The following is a 23,160-nucleotide window of genomic DNA, read 5'->3' as shown; positions in this document are numbered from 1 at the left end:
AGTATCAGTAAATTCTCTCGATGGTATACAGGCGATAGCGTGCCGCGTGGCGCGTTTCCTCGGTTTATTTATTCCCGGGGGTCAAGGGAACTTCGTTTCTTAAACACCGGGGTCAAGGAGTCAATGAGATCCGGTTGCTCAGGTATGTAACCGCACAAGTGTTTGCCCGCCGAGTCTCACGGGCGTTTCGCGTTCGGTTTTATTCCCTGTAATTTTCCACGGGATTGTTCCTCGCGAGCGTCTCCTCCTCCTCCTCCTCCTCCTTCTCCTCCACTTCCTCCGAGAGAGGGAGAGAGAAAGAAAGAGAGAGAGACCTCGTCAACAACGACGGCCGCGAAATTGTCGTCGCCGTTCTGAATAACGATCGTCGCGATAATATCCGTGAACGGCCATCTTTTTGCGCGCCGGCAATATAGGTGTGACTCGACTCTTTTTATCCTTATCAGCCACGTCGACGCGAAGGAAGAAACCGCGGTATTAGCGAGCCGTCGGACGATATTGCGAAAGAACGTCATATTTTTTGCCACTATTTTATGGAGTCGCGCGCGCGCGATATTGGACAAATAAGTCGACGCGTGTTTTTCCGCGATAGTAATAAGCTCGTTCGCCTTTTTTCCCCCTTATCTGTGCTTATCGACGCGGAGAGGAACGCGTTAGCCGTTAGAAAATGCCGCGAGTGTTATTTATTTTATATATGGTTGACAAATAAGACGGGAAATTTTTACTCTCAACGATAGTAAGATTCGCTTCTTCCGTCAGACTTTCCTCGAACTAGTTTATATCAATTGGATTACGTGTGCGATATAGCGATAAAAACACACATTTTCCAATTACTACACGATACCGCCCATCGTCTGGAGGAGATTCGCACCAGATTGAAATATCACGAACATAAAGAGATATCGACCGGAGTTAGTGGAACAAGTCTGTCCTCTTAGCCGTAAATTGCTGCGTAAAATTTCGGCGCAATTAAAACGATAAGTTCCTGATATAATATCAGTAGGCTTCCGGATGTGCTTTCCTTGGAAGACTCTAATCGACGACGTTATTTCGGGCCGCGCGGAGGTCGCGGTTTAATCTAAAGATTTGATGATTTATAGCCACTAACGTAAGTACATATCGATAAGACTCGACGCGGTTTGGGGATCTCGCTCGAGAGAGACGGACAAAGGAAGAGAGGCAAGGGGAGAGAGAGCTTTTCATGCAGCTGCGGCGTGGATCGCGCGAGTATCTCGCGAGCGGTTGTCAATGATTCCGCGCGTCCACCCCACCGTTCTCAATTGTCTCCACAGGCCGCTTCGCTTCCTCGGACGAGTCCCGGGGCGCGCATGTCGACGTCGCCTGGAAATTCTACGAAGCGTGTCGCCGCTAGTCCGGTCGACTCTTTCTCTCTCTCTCTCTTTCTCTTTCTCTTCGTCTATCGAGCGGCCGGCCGGCGCAGCCACCTCTCCGTTTTTATTTAACTCGTCCGTAGCGCCGGACATCGGGCGGGTTCTTGTCTTCACACAACCGGTAACGAGACTCCGCACGAAGTCACGAAGCGCGTACGTGCGGCCGGGGGAGAGCGAGACGGAAGACACACAAAGTACGATGTAATCGCGACGACGACGACGCGATCGCCTCGCCTCGAGGCGAGGGATATATTCGTTGGGAAGATTGAGCCGTCCGAGGGACGAGGGACGATATTTGCGTTTGCCGGCCCAAATAAAGGCGGACGAGAGCGCGCGGAGTCCGAGTAACTCCGGTGGAAGTTGTCGCGAGGCAAAGCGGGCCCGGAGCCGGGCATTTGCAGAAAAAGGGTCGTTTATACGAATAATAAAAGCCCTCTTCTTCTCGAAACGACGAGACTCGAGCGCGGTAAGTATAATCACGGCGCGGCGTGTTGCCTCGAGCGAAATACCTGATCTGGAAGGATCGAGCTTGCCGCTCGACGAAATGACTCTCGTCAAAATGCAATCCGAATAAAAGCGGCTGAATGTATATAGCGTTTCTTCGAGGTCACCGCGAAGAATAATTTGAGTCGAACATTCAGAGAGGCTGAACATTCATGTACAGCTCTGACACAAATTGCAGCATTTTAAATTACCAATAATGTATATAATTTTTTTATGTTCGAACAGAGTTGTTTCAAAAAACGAGTAACTTATTTTATTGTTGGCAATTAAAAGAAGACATATGAAACAATTACTTTTTGATTCAAAATAATGATTTCTTTCTTTCGACATACTAGATCGTTTACTGCTCGATGCATTGAAAGAAAAAAAAATGGTATGAGTGACTAGAAAATTGAGGAAAAATAGTATTTTAATTATATTTGTGAAACTGTGATAAGAACAATGAATAAATTATACGAATTAACTAAAATAGAACGTAATAATGTCAAAATGTGATAAAAGAAAACAGCAATAAAAAAAGTTTTATTAAAGAAAAATATATTATTAATCCTAAAAGTGTCATTTTGGCTGTTTTAAATAAATGTTTGTCTGAATTGACAATGAGAGATCATATAACATTACAGTCATCCCTCTATTTTCATATTAACATTCAACTAAACGTTAAATTACGTCATATCCATTTTGCCGCGATTACATTTTGATATTTCTCAATTTATATATTCTCACGATTTTATAAAAAAATAGTTGCGAATATACTTCAATTTCAGAATTATCAGAATCTTCCCCAGAAGCTTTAAATCTCGCACATACTTTATTCGCAAAGTTACGTACTCGCGGCGTGATTTATATAACGCTTAATGATCTCGGCGCAAATGATCGGAATTCGCGAGGCGTCCGCGGAGCGCGCGCGCGCGCGCAAATTTCTTCGCGCGACACTCGCTGCCGCCGTCGTCGAAGAAAATCGCCGACACGCCGGAATCATGGTGCGCAGGTTAGCGAATGACCATCGGGCTCGTACACGTCGGGCGCATAGAGCCCGGAATGGTGGTGGTCGACCGCCTGTTACGGAGCGTTGGTGGGCGACGTTGTTGTCCTCGTTGGTAGTGGTAGCCGTGATGGCTAGTGGCTGGCGCCGCCGGACGTTCAACAATGGTCGCGCTCCCCTTTCCCGTCTCCCTTTTACACCCCCCGCCTCCACCTTCTCCCCTCGTGTCCCACCGACGCCGCCGGTCGCGTAGCCGTCAAACACCCCCGACTACTGACAGCTTCGAATCGGACCCCACGTGCGATTTTCACGCGCGAGAGACCCGACGGTCCCTCACGTTCGCGACGCGTCGATCTCTCATCTCTCGGCAGCTGTTCCCCTTATGATTAATTAATATCTGTTAAATTGGATCAATTAAATTGAATCAGTTTTTGGTCACCTATTTCTTACGCGAAATGATCCCCAAGATTCTTTCCCACGTGAGAATTTTATGACTACAAAAACTCTGATTTATCAAAAAAATCGTTCCACGTGAATTTATTCGACGATCGACAGATTCATATATCGGAATTCTTTCAGTTATTTTCTCACTTATAGTTTACATATAAACTCGGTTTTTATTCTGCAATTCTTTTTTTAAAACAACTTTTCTCGAGGATATCTGCGAGGTTTTCGTAAAATGCAGGATACAAATAAACTCCCCGGAAATTACGTTAGAATTATTATATGAAAAATTGGAGAAATCCGAGCGATCGCGCGACGCTCGAAGCCGCCGCTAGTGCCGCTACTCCACTCGGGCAGCGATTGCGCCGTACAAATGCTGGAAGCGTCTGGCGGGTATGCGCGGGGCGCCGGGGTGGGGCAAGGCTATAAAAAGACGCAGGTGAGGGGCGGAGGCCAGTCGGCTTCGATCCGTCAGAGCGATCGTGCGTCTAATTCTGGTCGACGGTCACGTTTCAGCCGCCTCGCTGTACTGTAGTTTTCGTATACGTGCGACGATTGCATCGAACGTCATCATCGTCACGGCGCGCAGCTGTCGCTCGAGGATGACGCGGCTGGTCGGCGATACGAGGAGTACCGGCACCGTGTGATCTCCGCACGCGTGATTTCACGCGCTCGCCAGACGCAGAGTAAACGGAAGGGAAGAAAAAGGAAAACGCGTCGGAGCTCTATCCCCCGCGAGGAAAGAAGAGATAAAACCCGAGAGGGAGGGGGGCCATCCCGCGCGTCTCCGCTCCGCGCTCTTCACGTGCATATTTGCGCCTCGGTGTCGGTGTCGGACGGGCCCGGCGATCGATAAGGGGCGGGTGGTTGTGTATGTGTGTGTGGGCGGCGGTGGCGCGCCGTCGTCGAAGAACGCGAAGCGAATCTCCCTGAGAGTCGCCGGCGGTAGAGGTAGAGGCAGTGTGCTCTCGCGGACGGCGTCGACGGGGGCAGAGGAGAGCGCAACGAAAATCCCGAAGATCCGCCTAGGCGCCAGGATCTTCTCGATCGATCTCCGGAGCGTCGACTGTTGACATCCGACCGTCGCCGTCACCGATACCCGGATGAAGGCGATGGTGGTGAGCCCGGTGAGCGGCCGCGTGCCGCCCAATCATCGCGGCGTTCTGCACAACGGGCTGGGGATCGGCGGCGCCAGGCGCGACCTCGAAGCCGAGGAGGTCGCCGCTTACCTGACCAAGCTGCGCTCCCTCGTCCCGGACATGCCGCGCAAGCGGAAGCTGTCCAAGCTCGAGGTGATCCAGAGGGTGATCGAGTACATCTGCGACCTGCAGACCGCCCTGGAGGAGACCAACGCCGCGCATCAGGACGCGAAGACGACGACGATCGCGACGACGGCGGCGACGACGATGTCGACGACGGCGCCAGAGGCGACGGCGACGACGACGCAATCGTCGATACAACCCCTGCAACCCCTGCTGAACGCCGCCGCGTCGATCGCCACGACGACGACCACCACCACCACCGTCGCGACGGTCGCCGATCGGTGACCTGCCGGCCGGACCCGTTAGGGCGTCGTTGAGGTCGTCGCGTCGAGCCCACCCCCCTCGTGTGTGCGCGCGTGGATCAGGTAGATCCGCGGCTCCGCTCTTCGAAGAGGGACGACGTCCGCCCCGCGCTGATCTGACGTCACGATCTGGGTCACGCTGGAGCCGCTGCTGGAGGTGCCGATCGTCGCCCGGAAGAGAGAACGCGTTCGGGGACCATCCGAGGGGCGCGCCTACGTCCGAAGACGAAGATGCGCGACGGTGACGGAGAGAGAGAGAGAGAGAGAAAGCAGCGGAACACCCGCGCCGTTGGTTTTCCTCAAGCTCTGTCCTTCCCCCCTGCGAGGGGGAAATTGTAAATACATTTGTAAATACGCTCATCGCATTCCACACGAGATCTCTCACGGTTATAAGGATTCGGCACGAACCCTCCTTCCCCCCTCCTTCTCCTCCCCCTTCTTTTACTCCCCAGACAGCACCGTGTCCAAAATCGGGACGTAAGACGTCAAAGGCGTCTTACATCCCGATTTTAGCCGTAAGATCTTATCATTCCAATTTTTTAGACCGACCGCGCGACGCCGATCGAACCGATCTCCGCTTTATCACGGAGCGGCTCCGTTTCGCGATCGACGGACTGGAAAGCAACGCGCGAGTCAGCGCTCGCGTGCCTCGACGAACTCTACCTGCGTGAAATCGGGAAAACCAGATCGATTCGAGCCTTCCGAGGGACGAGCCCGTCCGGTTCCTCGACTTCTCGTCGATCGCGTCGCGACGCGACTTCGAGCGCGTTCGCGTGCACCGAGCGCACTCGAAACGTTCGTTACACTCGAGTCATATTATCTAGCGCCCCGCCCAGCCAGTCTCCGCCGATCGATCGCCTTTTCTCGCGGAGGTCCTCCCCGGAGAAGAGCCTCCGTTCGTCCGCGTTCCTCGAACAGAGCGGGGACAAAGCCGCGTGACGATCGGCGAGCCTCGGATTTCGATCGATGTAGAATATATCGAGGACGACGCGCGAGGTGACGATCGATCGGATGGGGGACCGGCCGCGGACTCGAGATTCGTTTGAAAGGCGATTCGACGAGGCCCCCGGTTATTGTTTTCCAGTTTCCGCGCTCCGTCGCTGGTGTCCCTGATTACTGTATTATAGTTATCACTACGTCGTTGTTATTAGCCTCTTATATTATAATTTAGACAGTGCTGACCCCCCCCCCCCTTCCTTCCGCCTCTCATCGACCCGCGTAAATATTGTATATTTGCAAAGACTGAAAGGCTGTATAAGTACATCATTGCGCGGGCGTCCTGCACTCGACACACATACACATCAACACGAAATAAATGCAAGCTGTGTCTATATAAGTTAGTCTCGTGCGTTTGTTTTTATCTTGCGAATGACGCAATTCCCGTCCCCCGACCGCCTATTCCTATCGATCGCACGGGTGCGCGCACATAAATTGATTAAAAATAGCGAATAATTCCGTAATCCCTTGAAATCTGTATTTTTCTACGAAATCAAAAACACCTGGAAACGTCAATGTCGAAAAAATAAAGACGTTTGTTACGCACGCTCGTTGATTTTATCTTGAACACGGGAGATTTCGTTAACACGCTCAATTTAAAGATTTAAATAACGCGATCCTACATAATATCGTTAATATTGAAATAAATATATATCCATTTTATTATCCTCGTCCGAATTAAAAATGAAACATGCTTGTACGCTTTATATATATTCCTGAAAAAGTAAGATCGAACTCGGAGGAGTCTTCCCTTGGTGTGCTTTCCGCATCGTCTGCTCTACGTGTAAATCTGCTGAAGATTCGACGATATCGGGAGCGGAAGCCGGATGGCCGGACGAGGGGTGGCGAGGCGGACGGCGGACGGGAGGGTTAAATAGGCGCACGTGCGCGCAACAATCTACGCACACGTGCGAGGCGAGGAGGGGTGAGGGGTGACGTGACGGCCGTTCGCCGTCGCCATCATCAAGCTTCGTCGGAAGGCGAAGGATGTGTGCACGGATTGTATACAAGGGCGGACGCGCGACACCGTCGTCCCTCCGCGGTGGGGTGTAGGAGTTTCGCAAAGTCCCGTATTGATCGTCTTCCGACGCGGGTCACGTGCGCGCGTGTTCCTGGGAACGCTCGATCCGGGTTATACCCACGGGAACCGACCCCATGTGTGTGCCTCGACGTTTCTCTCTCTCTCTCTCCCTTATCTCCCTCCGCCCTCCTCCTTCCACCCGTCCTTCTCGTCCTCGCGCCACACGTTTCCCCTGCTCGAGCGAGCGAACGAGGGGGTGCATTTATTACCCCACGGAGAGGATTCGCGGGCAATCCTCTAAGAGCATTCGACGTCTAAGCGTATTAACCCTTCGTGCGATTCCTCTCGACTTTCTTGTACTATCTCTGTGGAACGTTTAAGAAATCGTCAAAAGTTCGAAGTCGATCTGCAAAATTCGAGAGAAAAAAAAGCGGATCGCTATAAATCGCGATACTCGGAGTTAATTACCCTAAAGAATATTTCGTTTTAATTCACTGGCGGAGGAAGTTATTTTTTATATTAATTACCCTACCCGCCGAAACACTGTGCCACTAATAGAGACTAATAAAGTCGAAAGGAATAAAAATGACAGAGATTTCGTCTCCAAGTTTTCTCGCGATTGTATTTTTACTCCATCGTCATAAAGGATTTAATGATAACGTTCGATATCGCGTCTTGGAATCAGCCGTTCTCAGAAGTATCCATTTAACGTTTAAATTAGTCATTTTAAATAGCAGTACCGCGTACATCAAAGGAGAAGTGTCAAAAAATAGGTATTTCTCGCTCCAATTTTGAGCCATTTCGTCTGTTTGTAACAGAGACGAATAGTCGGAGGGTAAAATCTCTCTTCCAACGTGAGGGTAGCAGCGGCTACACTCCGTAGCAGCCGTCGGCTGATGATTGCGAACAACACGCTGATAATGGAAATGAAGGCTGACTCACTACCGGGATCATCTTCCTTCCTTGTCTCGGCACGTGCAACCATGAAACGCGCGGGGGACTGCGTTCTATGACGGTCGATATGAAAAGTGTCGCGACATCAAGCATCGAGAAGCGTCGACGTTTCACTTTTATTCCTTGAAAGCAACTTTATCTTGATAGTAAATATTTGTTGAACTCTTATCAAATCTTAATCAAGTTTACACCTATACGAAACATGTTTAGTATCATTTCCTTCATCGATAGTCACACGTTTCTCGATACAATTTTAGAACTTTAAGTTTTAAGCTCAAATTGCGGGACCAATATGCGCAAATAATCAATGTATGAAATACAGATAATATAGAAAAACAGGAAATTACAGAAGAATTAATTACGGACTAATCGTATATCGAGAAGAAAAGTCGACGCCAGTTCGGCCAGTTACTTTTTTTCCACTACGACTAAAGGGAGACGATGTATATTTATTAATGGTTGAGATAATTATGGCACGCATACTGCATTTAGCATTAATACCTGAAGTAAACAACCGTCTATATTATAGATTATAATTTGTACATATTATGGGGTTACATACTAATCAGTTTTGTATATAACTAATAAAAAGCTAGTGCTATCGTTATGAAATGTTATTGATAGTTGAGCAGGAGTACGCTAACTCTGTTACAGGTGATACAACATAATAACCCAAATACGAAAATCCAAGAAATATTTCAAATGTCTCAGGAATATCCAAGTTTTAATTCACGACAAATTTCAAAAACTTGAAAACTCCTGTAGACTCCTGTAGACATCTTTACATCAAAGTTTAAAACTTATCAATCCATTTAAATATGAATAGGTATAATTTTTTTTAAATCGGATTATTATCCTGTGAAATAGTTAAGTCATATCGGTTAAATAAATAAAAATGCGTAAACAATCTTTCGAATTATTCATCGGATTTAAGTTTGACCTTTTATTTTAATAAACAGAATAGTAGTTTTTTTTTTTTTTCATAAAAAGATCCATGTTCAAACGTAGTTCTTTTACATGTTGGTATAGTTTATCTAAAAATCGAGAGCAAATCTTGCAAATAGCTCACGTAATATATGAATAAACAACAATACAAACGCATCAAACTTTCACGACTGGCTTTTCTAAATTACATTTATATATAAATGAACAATCTAAATTACATTTATATATAAATGAACATTCTAAATTACATTTATATATAAATCATGTTTCAAATAGATTCTGCTTTAAATACTGCAGCAGTATTGTATGCAAATATTGCTTCAGTATGTTACTGAAAATTAAAAGTATTGATATAATATTCAGTTTTAACTTTCCTCATATAATAAATGAAGGAAATATTTGAAATATATTAAAGTGATTATTCTAAATATTTCAATTTTCCCCCATAAATGATGATGATGGAATCTAATACCAGGCAAGAAATAAACAGATAAGAGAACTCTGTAAGGTGTTGGATTACGCCATGACTCGTCAATGAGGTATAATAGGTGTATACAAAACTGTATTTTCTTCCATGTTTTTTTTTCACTCGGTTAAATTTCTAACCAATATTAAACAAATTAGCTTTTCTTCAAGCGTGCGTACACGTGGTTTCTCGGATTATTTATCTCATACACAAGTCCGTACCTAATTAACGTTCTCTCACAATATCAAGCAGTACCATAAATGTTCGCGTAATAAAACCGTTTGGCTTGTATGCGGTCTCGAATTATGCCAAAATGTCCTATTAAGGTAACGGAGAAAGAAAAAAAAAGTAAAAACTGTCTTTACTAGACTTGAGTGGTCAGATATTTTTTGATGGAGTCTTTTTCTCGGCTGAGCCATGCCGCGTTCAATCTAATGGACTCCACGCACTGCTGCACCGTTCTTTCGGTGCCCGGAGTCGGATGACCCTCGAAGAAGTTCTCCACATCTTTGGCCTGTTCCTCGGTGACGAAGTTCTCCGTGGTGAACTTGACCAGCCGCGCCAGTAAAAAGCCGCCCTCGTAACGATCCATCAGGGTCTTCCATTTCTCCTTGAAGAAGTTCCACGCCATGAGACGTCCTTTGTACGACAGACCCACGGACATGATGGCAAACACTGTGTCTTGAGCACGGACCTCCTCGCTCATCGCAAAGTCCAGGACCTTTCTCAGCAACGCTTCGTCCTTGATCGCGCCGAGCGCACGCAGAATCCGCTCTTTCTCCTCTTGAAGATCGGCCTCTTTGTATAATTTTATCATAGTGTCGTAAGTATTGGCATCGCCCACGGAGAGTATAGCTCGATAAACCGGGCTTCGCAAATCAGCAGCGAGCGACGTCGTGCCGTTTACGTGTAGCTCGAATCTTCTCTTCGCTTCCTCGATAGTAGGTTGATCATTAAAAGCCGCCATGCGGCCTAACACGAGAGATCGGAGTAACGTGGTTAAGTGACTCTCGTTTGGCCTAGGATCCCAACCTAATATCCCATTAACGTCGCGGAACAGATTACGTCCGAACGCTTTGAAAGAATCTTCAAAGTCTAAGTGCGAGATGAGAATGCCGATTTTACTTAGGATATTTACTATGGTAGACCACACGGTGTAGTTGTCCTCGTGCATGAACGCTTGCATTAATTCGAGCACCTCCACCGTGGATGCGTAACCCGCCTGTACCATCGCAAAGAGATCATCCAGTAAACCTAATCTGTCGAGAGGAGGTAACGTGTGATTCTTAATCGCGGGCAACAGAAGCGACAGAGCGGATTGACTGTAACGGGTTCGATAGAAGCCAATTGTACCAGGATTGATCTTCAGCCATGTGCCCTCGGGAACGTTTTGGATTACAAATTCCTTGGATTTCGCGTCTAAAATGCCGTCGAATATCGTCTTGCTCGGATTTTTCGCAGAGGTTACGCTTATCGGTATGAGCCACGTATTATCTGCATTGTTCCACGATCCGTCAGCCAAGAATCTCTCCTGAGACAATGATAAGATCCTATTGTCGCCCTCTTGGCGAAAGTCGACCTTGACAACGGGGAAACCCTGTCTCTTGGTCCACGACGACATCACTTTACGCACAGCCTTGTTACTGGCCTCCTCCAACGCGGCCCAGAGATCCTCGGTCTCCGCATTGGCGTAGCTGTGCCTTTTCAAGTATAGATTCATACCCTTCCTAAAATCGTCGTCACCTATGTACGCATGCAGCATGCGTATCACAGATGCGCCCTTGTGATACGATATGTCGTCGAAGATCTCGTCGATCTCCGACGGGTGGCCGACCGGCACCTCGATCGGATGACTGTTCTTCAGAGCATCCAGTTCCAACGCTCGGATGTACGTGTCCGTCACGAATTGCGTCCAGATATCGTACTGTGGGAACAAATGGGCGACGCAGAGAAATTCTACGAATGACGCGTAGCCCTCATTCAGCCACAGATGCGTCCACCATTCCATCGTCACGAGATTGCCGAACCATTGATGCGCCAACTCGTGCGCCACTATCAATGCGATCCACTGTTTGCGCACCGCCGATGTATTCTTCGGATCTACGAGCAAACAGGTCTCGCGGTACGTGACGAGTCCCCAGTTTTCCATAGCGCCGGACGAAAAATCGGCGATCGCTATGAGATCGATCTTCGGCAGGGGATATGCGATACCAAAGTAAGTCTTGTAATAAGGCAGCACTTTGGTGGCCACTTCCAGAGCGAACTGGCCCTGCTCCTTCTTGGATTTGGGCACGTAAACTCGAACTAACACACCGTCACTAGACATGTCCTCGATGTAATCGAAATCGCCTACTACTACGGCCACTAAGTACGTCGACATAATAGGCGTTCTTTCAAAAGTCAATGTCTCGTAGTTGCCATTTGTAATTTTGCTTTTCACAGGCTGAAAATTAAAACAGATAAGATGTACACATACATAAAGAAATAATCAAATGTAAGAAGAGCGTAAGAAATTAAAGAAAAACACGTATATCTACTTTAAATATAAATCAGAAGATAGGGAACGAAAGAAAAAAAAACAGAGAAGCGAATAATATTGCAGATGCCGGGCGCTGCTTACCATATTGGAAAGTGCTGTAAGACCGCGTGGTACTTTTAGCGTAATGTCAAATGTGGCTTTGAGCGCTGGCTCGTCCCAGCATGGGAAGCAACGTCTAGCATCTGTCGGCTCAAACTGGGTAACCGCCGCGTGTTCAACGGTACCGTCCTCTCTGAAATCATAAAAATTCTACATTGCAAGGACGCTCACCATATTCGATATTCCGACCAGGGGTGTCTGAGTTGGGATTGCGAGATGTATATCGAAGGTCGCTTTGACGGACGGTTCGTCCCAACATGGGAAAAATCTCCGCGCCGACGTGGGACACAAATAAGTTACGGCACAGTAACCGTCTTGCCTTTGAAAGATACATACAACATACACAGTTTAAACATTGCCTTCGTTTACCCACGCATTATATAATTTTGTCAGGTGCTAAAATTAATAAACAATGATTGAAACGTATTGTCGAAAGGATTCTTTTCCTAATCAAATGCACAGACAGAGGCGAGCGATTTTGTAATTCTTTCATATATCGCAAAATTATTGAGCTGCAGTCTCACCCGGTATATTTGCTCCTATACAATCCCTTCATCTTGTCATTGATCTCGCCCACGAATTCTATATTCAGGTATCCGCTCTTACCGGACGGCAGAGCTTCAGGAAATACCAACATGGCCGTTTCTTCGGAGGCTGACAGTTCAATTTTCTCGGCAGCAATGGTCTTACCATCGTTCCCGTTAAAAGTCGCGCTTTTTATATTAATTTCCAAAGAATTCAACACAATGGTATCAGTCGAGTTTTCCACCTGCAATCCAGAAAAAAGAAAGAAATCAGTAGTCAGTAGAGAGAGAGGGGGGGGGGGAATTTGCAGTAGTCATCGTCATCGTACGTTGCAAAGATAAGCGTGAGATACCATTAAACAGACACAGTCTGAGGAAAAATAATGAGATAACGTCGGCAAATAATACAACTAGAAATCAAACGCGCGCGCGTCATTGCGGAATTAACGAGGCAAATTGTCGAAAGGATTTAAAACCGCGATTGCCGGCAATTAGAGGAGATAAAGGCGGTCGGTGTTTGCCTATCAAACTCGAACCTAAACGCTATTCAAACAGCCATGTAGAGCCGGCGGGGAGGGGCGTTTCTTGGTTATGTTTCCCATATGGCTAGCGGCCGCTTTGTTCTCTGTCTCTTTATTCGACTCTTTTTCTTTCATTCGAGGGGAGGCGGCGAGAGAAAGAGAGAGAGACAGAGACAGAGATAGAAAGATCGAAGTCTAGATGACGACGGGACTTACGTTGAGGTGCACGTTCTCAGTTCCGTCGAAGGTGAAGGCAGCGAGATTCGGCGTCAGCGAGATATCGTAGTGATAGGGACGCACGCACAACGGCAGACGGCGAAACGGCTTCTCGTCGCTCGACATCGTCGCTCCGTTCGGCACGTTGACAACTTCACTCGCGCGGTCACCGCGATACGTCGCGTGCAGGGTCTCACCACCACCGTTCCCGACGGTGCTCGATCCTCGTAACAGCCGCGACAACAGATTATCGCCAACTCCCTTCCCGTTCCCGTTTTGCTGACTCACAAGGCGACAGCGCACACTTACACCGACACGTGCGACGACGCGCGAGAACATGGCCCAGGTTGGCCAGGTTGCGCCCGGGCGGGTATCGATATCGCGCGTTTACTCCGATACTCCGATATACGCGGTATCGAGGTCTCTCGACGTCGAGTATCGATATAATGAAGACCCAGGCGGTCGATTGTGTAGTTTCGAACGAGGTGAAAATTACAAAAACTAAATTTCGGTAAATAAAATTGTAGATATTCCAGTTAATTTCCTCACTTTTGTAATTTTTACCTCGTTTCAAGATACACAATCGACCCTCTACACAAAACTGTATATTATATGTATTATAGTTGTTTTTTTACATACAGAGAGAGAGAGACAGTTTTGTTATACTCGGTGTTATAAATCTGCGCAAAACTTGAAAAGATTCTTGCTGAGAAAAAGACTAACGTCTATTTCTACTAACGTAGATTAACTTTAATAGAGCACATATTAGGAATCGGGAATTAGAAATAATAATTAAACGTAACGCACAATGAAAAGGAATAAAATATAAGAGATACATAAATATATAGGAATATTCCTACATCTACATATCCCAATATTTAATATTTATTACAGGAATATAGTTTCCTATTTATATATCCTAAATATTTGAGAGAGAAACAGCGTTTGGATCTTTCCCGCGCGTCGCGCGCTCGTCCAATCTAGTTACTTTCACGGTTTCGCCGTTCTAGGTTCGCGCGTGCGCGCGCACGTCTCGGGCCTCGGCTGAGCTCGGCTGGCTCGCTCGCGACTTGTCGTGTCGTGCGGTGTGGTGCGAGGGTGGTGCGGGCGCAGGGCGCAGTATCCGCGACGTGCGAGAGACAGAGGCTTCCGGGACCGGTCGGGTCCCGTTCGCAGATGATTTACCGGAGGTAGTGTGTGGCGTGCGCGAGCACCCGCCGTCAGCAGGGTTAAGCGCGACCGGGGAGGAGTTGCTCCGACTCCGACGTCGTGATCCCGTGGGCGAGAAGAGGAAAGGAAATACCAGAAGGAGGAGAAGAAAAAGCCAAGAGTGTGTGTGTGTGTGTGTGTGCGTGCGTGCGTGAGAGTGCCACCGACGTGTGAACCTTGCCCCTCTCGTGGACCGGAGAGCCGATCTCTCGGTGGTGCCGAATTTCGCGGTGGTAATATTCTCGCGGTGGCGCACACCGCGCGGAAAGACCCCATCGCCGTCGTCGTCCACGGGGACAACGCGGAGGCGTTTTCATGGCGCGAGGCGACGCGACGTCCGGGACCGTGCGCGCATCGCCGAGATACGAGACGACGGCACGAGCGACGTGAGAGGAACGCGCGCTAGGGAGCACGGCGCCCGGGATCGCCGCAGGAGCATCGGCCGAGGGAAAAACACAGCGGCAACGGCGACGGCGACGGCGGTAGCGGCAGCGGTAGCGGTAGCGGCGGCGCGTACACGCACACACCCGCAGCCGAGTGCGTCACCGCCCATATGTGATGTGTCCCGCGCGTGCGAGCGAATGAGTAATCATGTATTATCCGGACAAGGGTTCGACCGCCTCCAAGAGCAAAGAAGGTAAGTCGGACCGTCGGAGCGCGCGGACGCGCCTGGCGCGCATCCTTTTCCCATTCGACTCGTTCCGGCTCGTCGTTTCTTATCGGCTCTCGGCCGCTTTTGTGTGTGCGTGCGAACGAGGTGTGTGAGAGAGGGAGAGAAAGCTGGAAAGAGAAAGAAAGAATGTATGTGTATGTGCGTGCGTGTGCAGTGAGAGAGAGAGAGAAAGAGGTAAAGGGAATTCCGTTCCAGGATCCGTAGAGATGGAAGAAGGACAACAGTCGGGGCAACGCGACGGAGAGGAGCAGAGTGATAAAAAAAAAGGGTGTGGGAAGGAGGAGGAGAGAAAGAAAATGATAATTCTCTCTCTCTCTCTCTCTCTCTCTCTCTTCGCGCGCGCACGTGTATGTGTGTGCGGGTGCGCGCGCGTCTCATACGTGTACGTGTACGGTATCGTTTCCCGATGGCAGAAGAGGGACGGACCTCCAGTATGCAACTCAGGCAGAGAGAAACGTTTTTCTTCCTCGGCCCGCGACGTCGCTTTGATACGCGCTTGATTCGCGCTGGCGTGCTTATCGGCTTCAATCGCGGGATTCGCGTCTCCGTGGATCAACGTGGCTCTTGCCGATGTCGAGCGTCGAGCCCCGCGCGACGAGACGAATACATACAACGCGATCTTTTGTGCAGCGCGAAGGAAGCCCGATGCGTTATCATTTTGACACTCGAACAGACGTTCGTTATCCGACGCGTGAAACTAATGCATATTAGTTCGTTGACCCCCCACTTCGCTGTAACTGCTATACCTGTACGCAGAACAACTGTTTGCGTATGTATGTGTGAGTCAGTGTTGAGTGTGCGTGTGCAGAACTGCACCGTGCTCGTGTGCGTGTAACGTACGTGTGACTGAATGGCGTGTCATGTGCCCCGCATACATACGGCGGTTTCAAAGTTTTTATCGCGATGGTGAGTGTCCCGTGAGAGTTTGCTTTGTTATGCAGCTCTCGCTCCAAGAAGCACGATAGTTGAGCTAGAATTGAACCTGTGCACTTGGAAGGGTATATACTTGAGAACGCGTATCTTCATCCTTGTAAAAAATCTGCCAACTTTCGTATATCACGATTAGATGAATCATCTACGTTCGGAACGAATTACATCATTCCGCTTTCAGATAAAACGCTGCTCAAGTTACCTTCGTTGAGTGTCATTGTAACTTCTGAGCGGTCGAGTAAGAAGAGTAAAGCCCATTCTACAATAGCCGTAAAAGTATGTTTTAAGACGTAAGCAGTAAAAATTGACCGACTACAGTCGATCATTCTTGGATTGTAAAAATCCCATTAGTCAATAGCTTACTGCTTACGTCTTAACGCATACTTTACGGCTATTGTAGAATGGGCTTAAGGCACAAGTTTTGACCCTTGTAACGTTGTAGCGCGAAAAGAATCATTCTTCATCCGTATACCTGTTATCCGTTGTATCGAATGCGTGTTACCCGCCAGAAGAGAAATTGGTGTAGACTCCTTTCTTTTCCCCCCTCTTCTCATTTGTGTATTACGTGATGTAATCATACGAATATTTTTTAGCGTGCATGTTTCTCGTCGTATCAAGTTCCTCGCGTTGTCATTTAAGAGGAATGTGACGCGTATATGGCTCTATAGTCATTATTAAGGAACACCAGCGTAACACAGTGGATGATGTCATCATAATGATCTGTTATATCTAAATTACTCGGATGTTCTTGGCCTTCTGTTATGATGTCATGCTATCTCAACTTACGTTTGGCATATCAAATGGTTGTTTAAATATTACCCTTGTTACATGCAGGCCCTGTGACAATGCGGGATAAGAAAGGCGGTGCTCTCAGCAGAGTGCAAAAATTGAAGAAACGCCTCAGTCACAGCTTTGGACGGCTTTGTAAGTACAAATAATTAATTTTTTTTACATCGATAAAATAAAGTAGTATTTGCAAAGATTACAGTTTATTATCTTTAAATGCTTTTTTTAATATTATTGAATATATAATTTATATATCAGGCAAATAATTGTTTTTGTAGACTGTAATTGAAAGTAGTATTTGCAAAGATTACAGTTTATTATCTTTAAATGCTTTTTTTAATATTATTGAATATATAATTTATATATCAGGCAAATAATTGTTTTTGTAGACTGTAATTGAACAACGTCTACGTGTTTTATATTTGATTATTAACGTTATAAATATTAAAGATATTTGTATTACAAATAGAATAAAGTAGTTTGACATAATTAAATCACGAATTATTTGTTAACTAGATACAATTATGATAAATATCATACATTTAAATGTTGTTTATTTTATTACAGCTATATCAAAAGAAGAGGCTGATGATGCAGCAACCAGAGGTCAATTGCCATATAATGGTTATTCTGAGGAGTTCCTAGACCGCTTGGAGCCAAACGGCAACATACCTGAGGATAAGAAAGATCGTCGTTATGGTGAGCTTTATCATGAAAACGTTATAAATATATTATAAATATATGTTCGTGGGTTTGATAACGTCTTTTAGACAGAGTTTGATATATGTTTATATATTTTGTGAAATTGAGACAGTATAATCTAATTGATGTTGTACACACATTTATTAAGTTATTTATTAACTAATTCTCATATATAAGAATGCACTTATTCACGATATATTATTAAAAACACTAAAAAGATATCGCTAAAAAATTTTTTATCAATATGTATCAAATAACACATTTTCATTTTTGTGCTTATTAATTCTGCATGGTTGAAATTATGCATATATAAGAGTAGTTATCTCGCGATTATTTAAAATTTTAAATGTACAAAATAACCAAAACATATAGATATGTTACATATAATTTAAACAACACAGAATTACTGTATATCCCAGAATTTTATAAAAGTCTGTGACTTTATCCACTTCTATTGCTGTTATTTTAAGAATGTTTTCGGAAATTGGACTGTCATAGAATGGGGCAACCATGAGAGAGTGCATCGGCAGCTTTCGGTTTCTAGCGATTCAAAGCTTCTCGATGAAGATATACGGGAGGAAGCTAGGGTAATTTTGCGGCCCCGACGTCCACCGCGACCCAAATCCGAAGTTTTTCTTGGTCCGGACCCACCTAGAAGAACTAAAAGATTCTCCGCTTTTGGGGTAATATTATACTACATACGTACTCATTCGTATATTCACTTTCTAGTACGATATACATTAATCTCAATTTGTCTCAACAGGGAGATTCGCCGTTCGGTAAATCTGAAGCTTATATAAAACTGGAGCAGTTGGGAGAGGGATCATATGCCACAGTGTTCAAAGGCTACAGCCATCTCACTAATCAAGTGGTGGCTCTTAAAGAAATTAGACTGCAAGAGGAGGAAGGAGCTCCGTTTACTGCCATTCGCGAGGCAAGTCTCCTCAAAGAGTTAAAGCATAGCAATATCGTGACTTTACACGATATCATTCATACCCGTGAGACGCTCACCTTCGTGTTTGAATACGTTCATACCGATCTATCGCAATATATGGAGAGGTATGGAAGCGGGAACGGAGGATTGGATCCGCGCAACGTTAAATTGTTTCTTTTTCAACTGTTGAGAGGGCTGGCATACTGTCATCGCAGGTAATTAAAGATATATATAGTACGTAACGCCGATGTCTTCATCCTGATGCGCGTTGATTAATTTGTGTTACTGCATACTTTAGGAGGGTTCTGCACAGAGATGTAAAGCCACAGAATTTATTAATCAGCGAAATAGGAGAACTTAAATTGGCAGACTTTGGGCTAGCAAGGGCCAAATCCGTGCCATCGCATACATACTCACACGAAGTCGTTACCTTATGGTATAGACCGCCCGACGTTCTTTTAGGTTCCACAGAATACTCCACCTCGCTCGACATGTGGGGAGTAGGTTGCATATTTGTGGAAATGTTAACTGGCGAACCGACATTCCCAGGTGTACGCTGTACGTACGACCAACTCGATAAGATATTTAAAGTGCTGGGCACACCTACCGAGGAGACTTGGCCAGGTGTCACGCATCTGCCCGGGTATAAGGCGCATAGACTGATATTTTATCCCCCGCGGAAACTGGGACTATCGTTTCCCCGGCTTTACGATATCGCCGAAGGCGATAGTATGGCGTCGTCGCTCCTGCAATTGAATCCCGATCAACGGATAGGAGCGGAGGAAGCGTTACGACATCCCTATTTCGCCTCTCTTCCTAGGAAACTATATGAATTACCTGATGGTAAGAATTTTGTATATAAAAATTACGTCTAGCACATCGTTGCAAATATTGTCGTGAAATATATGTCTCTTACGTGACAATCTGTTAATTCTGTTGCAGAAGTGTCGATATTCAGCGTAGAAGGTTGTCACTTGTATACAAACTCGAGGCACGGGTGCGCGGATACGCGTCACACGACTCTTAAGACTTGAGGTTAAAGCAAACGTTAAAAAGAGTAAATTATAAGTAAATTCGCAATTTACACGTTGAGTGAAACATTCATCCTCATGAGATTCATACGTGTGGACGTACGCGCGCGCACACAACACACACACATACACGACAAATTATACTCGACAGATCTACACATACGCAAAACAGACATACACACATACAACACAACCATGCGCGCGCGCGCGAATACATAGGCGCACATGCACTACTCCCAGATGCGTTGTTCGCTCTCTCTCAGGGCTGCTCCATGATTTCCGCCACTGTTCGTTTTACACATGCAATAATAACATTCTTTTTCTCCTTTTTTTTTCGAGAATATACGTATCGAGTAAATTATTAATTATTAACGAAGATAAATCGTAATTCTGGTCAAGGAAACAAGAAAGTAAAGCTTACGACTACGAGTAAAAAAAAAAAGATTATAAGAACTTGCGCACGCTCGATTTAGGAAGCAAAAGCACGCACGACCCATCCTCGCACTTCGTCCAAATACTAGATTTAGATCGATACCAATCAAAAAGAAGAAAAAAAAAAGAAAGATACCATACCGCCGCCCTGCGTCTCCCCGATCCCCAGCCCAAGCCAAGTAGGGCGGACGGTCGCTGGTTAGCAAAACTATTACGAAGTAATTATTACTTATCTTAGAAAAATTGTGGAAGACCTGTAGCACTTTATATAAACGAATTTTAAACTGCTGTTTCGAACACGATGTTGGTCGCTAGGACAGTTGAGAATATTGATAGATAAAAATAGGGAACCGTTGTTCGAGTTAAATTTATTGTTAGACGTGATGATAGCGTGTAAGGTATTAGAAGTTTAGGGGGAAAAAACAAACGAAAACAGCGCGTCAGTATTAGTCAAGTGCCGTAGTAGCCAACATCGCGGGACGCAGCGAGAGAAAACTAATTGAACGCTCATCGTTAATAATACCCGATTGTAGTGATCTAGACGTAAGTGAATTAGCATTAGATCGTATTTAATATCAATCGAAGTTTATCGACAATGTCGCAACGTAGCGTAAATGATAGCAAATCAAGACAGACAGAGGGGAGAGAAAGAAAGTGGGAGAAGTGAGGTAGCGATTTTAGACTTGTCGAAATTTCATTTCAATTTGCTTTTAATTATTATTGACATTAGCCAAATATGGTGCTCGAGCTGTAAACTGTGACACGTTCAATCGACCTCGTACTCGTGATATAATTATTCAACGAGTATCCGTTCGATTTTTCTAAAATAAAAATAAAATAAAACTACCGGATAAATTAGCGTTGGCAATAGTAGAAGTAGGGAAACGTAAAGAAGAAAGATGAAAAACGGCGTTACAGTTCTTCCAAATTTTGTCTAAGCTACAATTGAACGATTATTGCGGTAATATTACTCCTTTTCGTAGGTTACATTTATACCGATTTTTCAGCACACTTATTAAAAAAAGAAAAATATATCAACGAGGTGAAAGTAAATGATAGGAGGGGGAGTTTCCGAAGAGATTTGAAAGACGCTATTGCTATTACTACCGATTATTGCGTTTATTTCGGTAGATTGTAAATAGTATTACACCAGATTCGTATTATCGATGATGCTGAGATAGCTGAATCGTGATAATAAATGTGACTTTGTAATAAATTCAGATGTATGGTACTCTGGACCCAGTTCATCCTTAACCCGGCAGTGGTACCACCAGGGCTAGGCGAAATATCCTGCAAAAAAAAATTGCATTCTAAATGCAATCCAAAATTACACTTACAAGCTTGTGATCGTTTTATGGGAGTACACACGTTTAAACTACTCTCTAAACTGAAACGCCAAATGTTGTAAAAAAAGAAAGTTATATTTCGTCTGTATAAAATACAGTTATAAAAATTTATTTTTACATCTTATAAAAAGGAAATATCAATAAGCCACGATGAATCCTGCAACGAAGATTAGGATTTCGAGAATGTTACATTTCATTTTTGTATACTCGCGTGATGCAGAACGCGCGTACGAGAAATATTTTCTCTCATTGATATTAAATGATGAGAATTTTCATCTCTTTATTTAATTTCTATAGTCAAAAAACGTTTGCTTTATTGTAAATAGGTTGCAGTTCCCCAATATACATATTTCTCATTATCTTGACGTTACTACTTGTTATCATTCGTATCATCTTTTGTCGAAGTTAAATATACATAATGTAAAATTAAGCTTGTTTAGGCGCTTTGTAGACGTTTAAGATTCTTCGTTTCTTATCCTGCCATTTTCGTGAAGAACGGGCATTTATAGAATGAATTAAGTAGGTTGACATCGTAAATCATAAGTATAATTTCCTATGTTTACGGAATTTCGAGAGATATTCCGGTAGAATTGGTTTTTAGGAAGCGGTGCTAATATACTTTTTTACTCTAGTGTGAAATTTGTAACTTATCCCATCCTATGGATGGTAGCTTCGAATTTTGTTTCTAGAAGGAAATTACGTTTAATGTAAATATTAACGTGTAAACATGGATCCGTTTACATCGATCTCAATAAATGTAAAAATAGAGGAAGAAAAAAAATTTAAGTGTCACAACTTTTTTTATATGTGAAGAAATTTGTTTCATATTCATATATAAATTTAAAAAAATACACTTAACTATTTTTTTAATTTGATTTTTTTGTTTCTAATCCTATCAAAGTATATTTATTAATTTATTTATTAAATATGTAAAATGATACATGATACTTCAAGAACAATTAAGTTTCAAATATAAATATACGTACAGAATTTCTAGATTGACTTTTAAAACTTAAGAAGAGTAATGCGAAAAACGTAAATATAAATATAAAGATCGACTTTGTATTATAAAATTTTGTTATTTACATTTTGTGTATATAATAATATTTGTGTCTTTCACACGCGCGTGCATATGTTTTATATTATAAAATCTAATCCTGATATAATGACATAATATTTCGAAGTGAAGTTTGTTTAACTCCACATTTGATGCATTTATCAGTCTCTCCTTAAACTTACTTTTCCTTAGTTTTTAATTAATATTTATGAATAATAAATAATTCCTCAAAAATGACGCATCTCAATTTTCTGCAAGAAAAATCTAAAAAAAAGTTTATATAGGTCTCTAAATAAATTCCGTCGTATCGATAACAAAAATTCTACCACTGCCGAGTTAAACGTTTACCATACATGTTTCATTTAATTTTCCAAAAATACACAAGAACCTTCGTAGCTTTAATGTGTACTTAATACGTTGTTTAAGTATCCGATATTTTGTACGCGTACAAAATCTTTCGGTCTTCAACTGTACATTTTATTTGTAAATTTTTTTTTTTATATAAGAAAATCGCGAATATATATCGAAACTGCTGCGGAATTGCGTATTGAACAAGAATTTAAAAAAAGAGAAAGTGGAGGAAGAGGAATTATGTTTTTTCGCGCATAGATTTTGCGTTCGAAAATGGACATTTTCTTGAACACCTCGCGTCGTTAAGAACATGTGTTACATATGTCTGACGATTAGACCGATTGATGATCGATTCCCGAATTTATTCGGAAGTTGAACGTATTGTGCCTGTGCTACAAATATTTGAAATAATAAAGATACAACTCTCGCTATATATAGATATATTATACTGCTTATGAACTCTTACATCTATTTTCGAAATGCATGGCATAATGTTCTCGACAAACTGCTGTTTTATGGCTCAAGTTTCCGTGTAAGCAA

At 44.4% G+C, this 23,160-nt stretch overlaps 3 protein-coding genes and 1 long non-coding RNA gene across 9 annotated transcripts; 3 read left to right on the top strand and 1 right to left on the bottom strand.

Annotated features, from left to right (window-relative positions):
- Positions 1 to 173: 173 nt before the first annotated feature.
- On the top strand, positions 174 to 8,459 carry LOC139812288 (uncharacterized). Its single transcript, XR_011731847.1, has 2 exons — positions 174 to 1,857; positions 7,724 to 8,459. It is a non-coding gene; the product is annotated as an uncharacterized lncRNA (long non-coding RNA).
- Emc (Basic helix-loop-helix domain-containing extra-macrochaetae) lies at positions 3,765 to 6,228 on the top strand. The gene has a single exon (XM_071776998.1). The coding sequence runs from the start codon at positions 4,428 to 4,430 to the stop codon at positions 4,869 to 4,871; it is 444 nt and encodes a 147-aa protein (XP_071633099.1). The 5' UTR covers positions 3,765 to 4,427; the 3' UTR covers positions 4,872 to 6,228.
- On the bottom strand, positions 8,358 to 13,523 carry Psa (puromycin-sensitive aminopeptidase). 2 transcript variants are annotated; one of them, XM_071776940.1, is made up of 4 exons: positions 13,170 to 13,523; positions 12,433 to 12,677; positions 12,080 to 12,227; positions 8,358 to 11,713 (listed from the first exon to the last, which is right to left on the bottom strand). In XM_071776940.1, the coding sequence occupies exons 1-4, from the start codon at positions 13,506 to 13,508 to the stop codon at positions 9,635 to 9,637; spliced, it is 2,811 nt and encodes a 936-aa protein (XP_071633041.1). In that variant the 5' UTR covers positions 13,509 to 13,523; the 3' UTR covers positions 8,358 to 9,634. The 2 variants fall into 2 exon arrangements, with proteins under 2 accessions (XP_071633041.1, XP_071633040.1); XM_071776939.1 differs by lacking the exon at positions 12,080 to 12,227 and adding an exon at positions 11,891 to 12,041.
- Positions 13,524 to 14,257: 734 nt separating this feature from the next.
- Positions 14,258 to 23,053, top strand: Eip63e (cyclin dependent kinase Eip63E). Of its 5 annotated transcripts, none has more exons than XM_071776955.1 (7): positions 14,258 to 15,015; positions 16,816 to 16,905; positions 17,335 to 17,466; positions 17,968 to 18,152; positions 18,233 to 18,618; positions 18,702 to 19,246; positions 19,346 to 23,053. In XM_071776955.1, exons 1-7 carry the CDS (start codon positions 14,970 to 14,972, stop codon positions 19,435 to 19,437), a joined length of 1,476 nt encoding a protein of 491 aa, XP_071633056.1. In that variant the 5' UTR covers positions 14,258 to 14,969; the 3' UTR covers positions 19,438 to 23,053. The 5 variants fall into 5 exon arrangements, with proteins under 5 accessions (XP_071633056.1, XP_071633058.1, XP_071633060.1 ...); XM_071776957.1 differs by lacking the exon at positions 14,258 to 15,015 and adding an exon at positions 15,023 to 15,957; XM_071776959.1 differs by lacking the exon at positions 14,258 to 15,015 and adding an exon at positions 15,941 to 16,049.
- Positions 23,054 to 23,160: the final 107 nt, after the last annotated feature.

This window comes from Temnothorax longispinosus, chromosome 4 (assembly GCF_030848805.1).
Source record: "Temnothorax longispinosus isolate EJ_2023e chromosome 4, Tlon_JGU_v1, whole genome shotgun sequence".
Classification (NCBI taxonomy): domain Eukaryota; kingdom Metazoa; phylum Arthropoda; class Insecta; order Hymenoptera; family Formicidae; genus Temnothorax; species Temnothorax longispinosus.
Note: the sequence above shows the minus strand (reverse complement) of the source record. Positions and strands in the feature narration are given on the sequence as shown.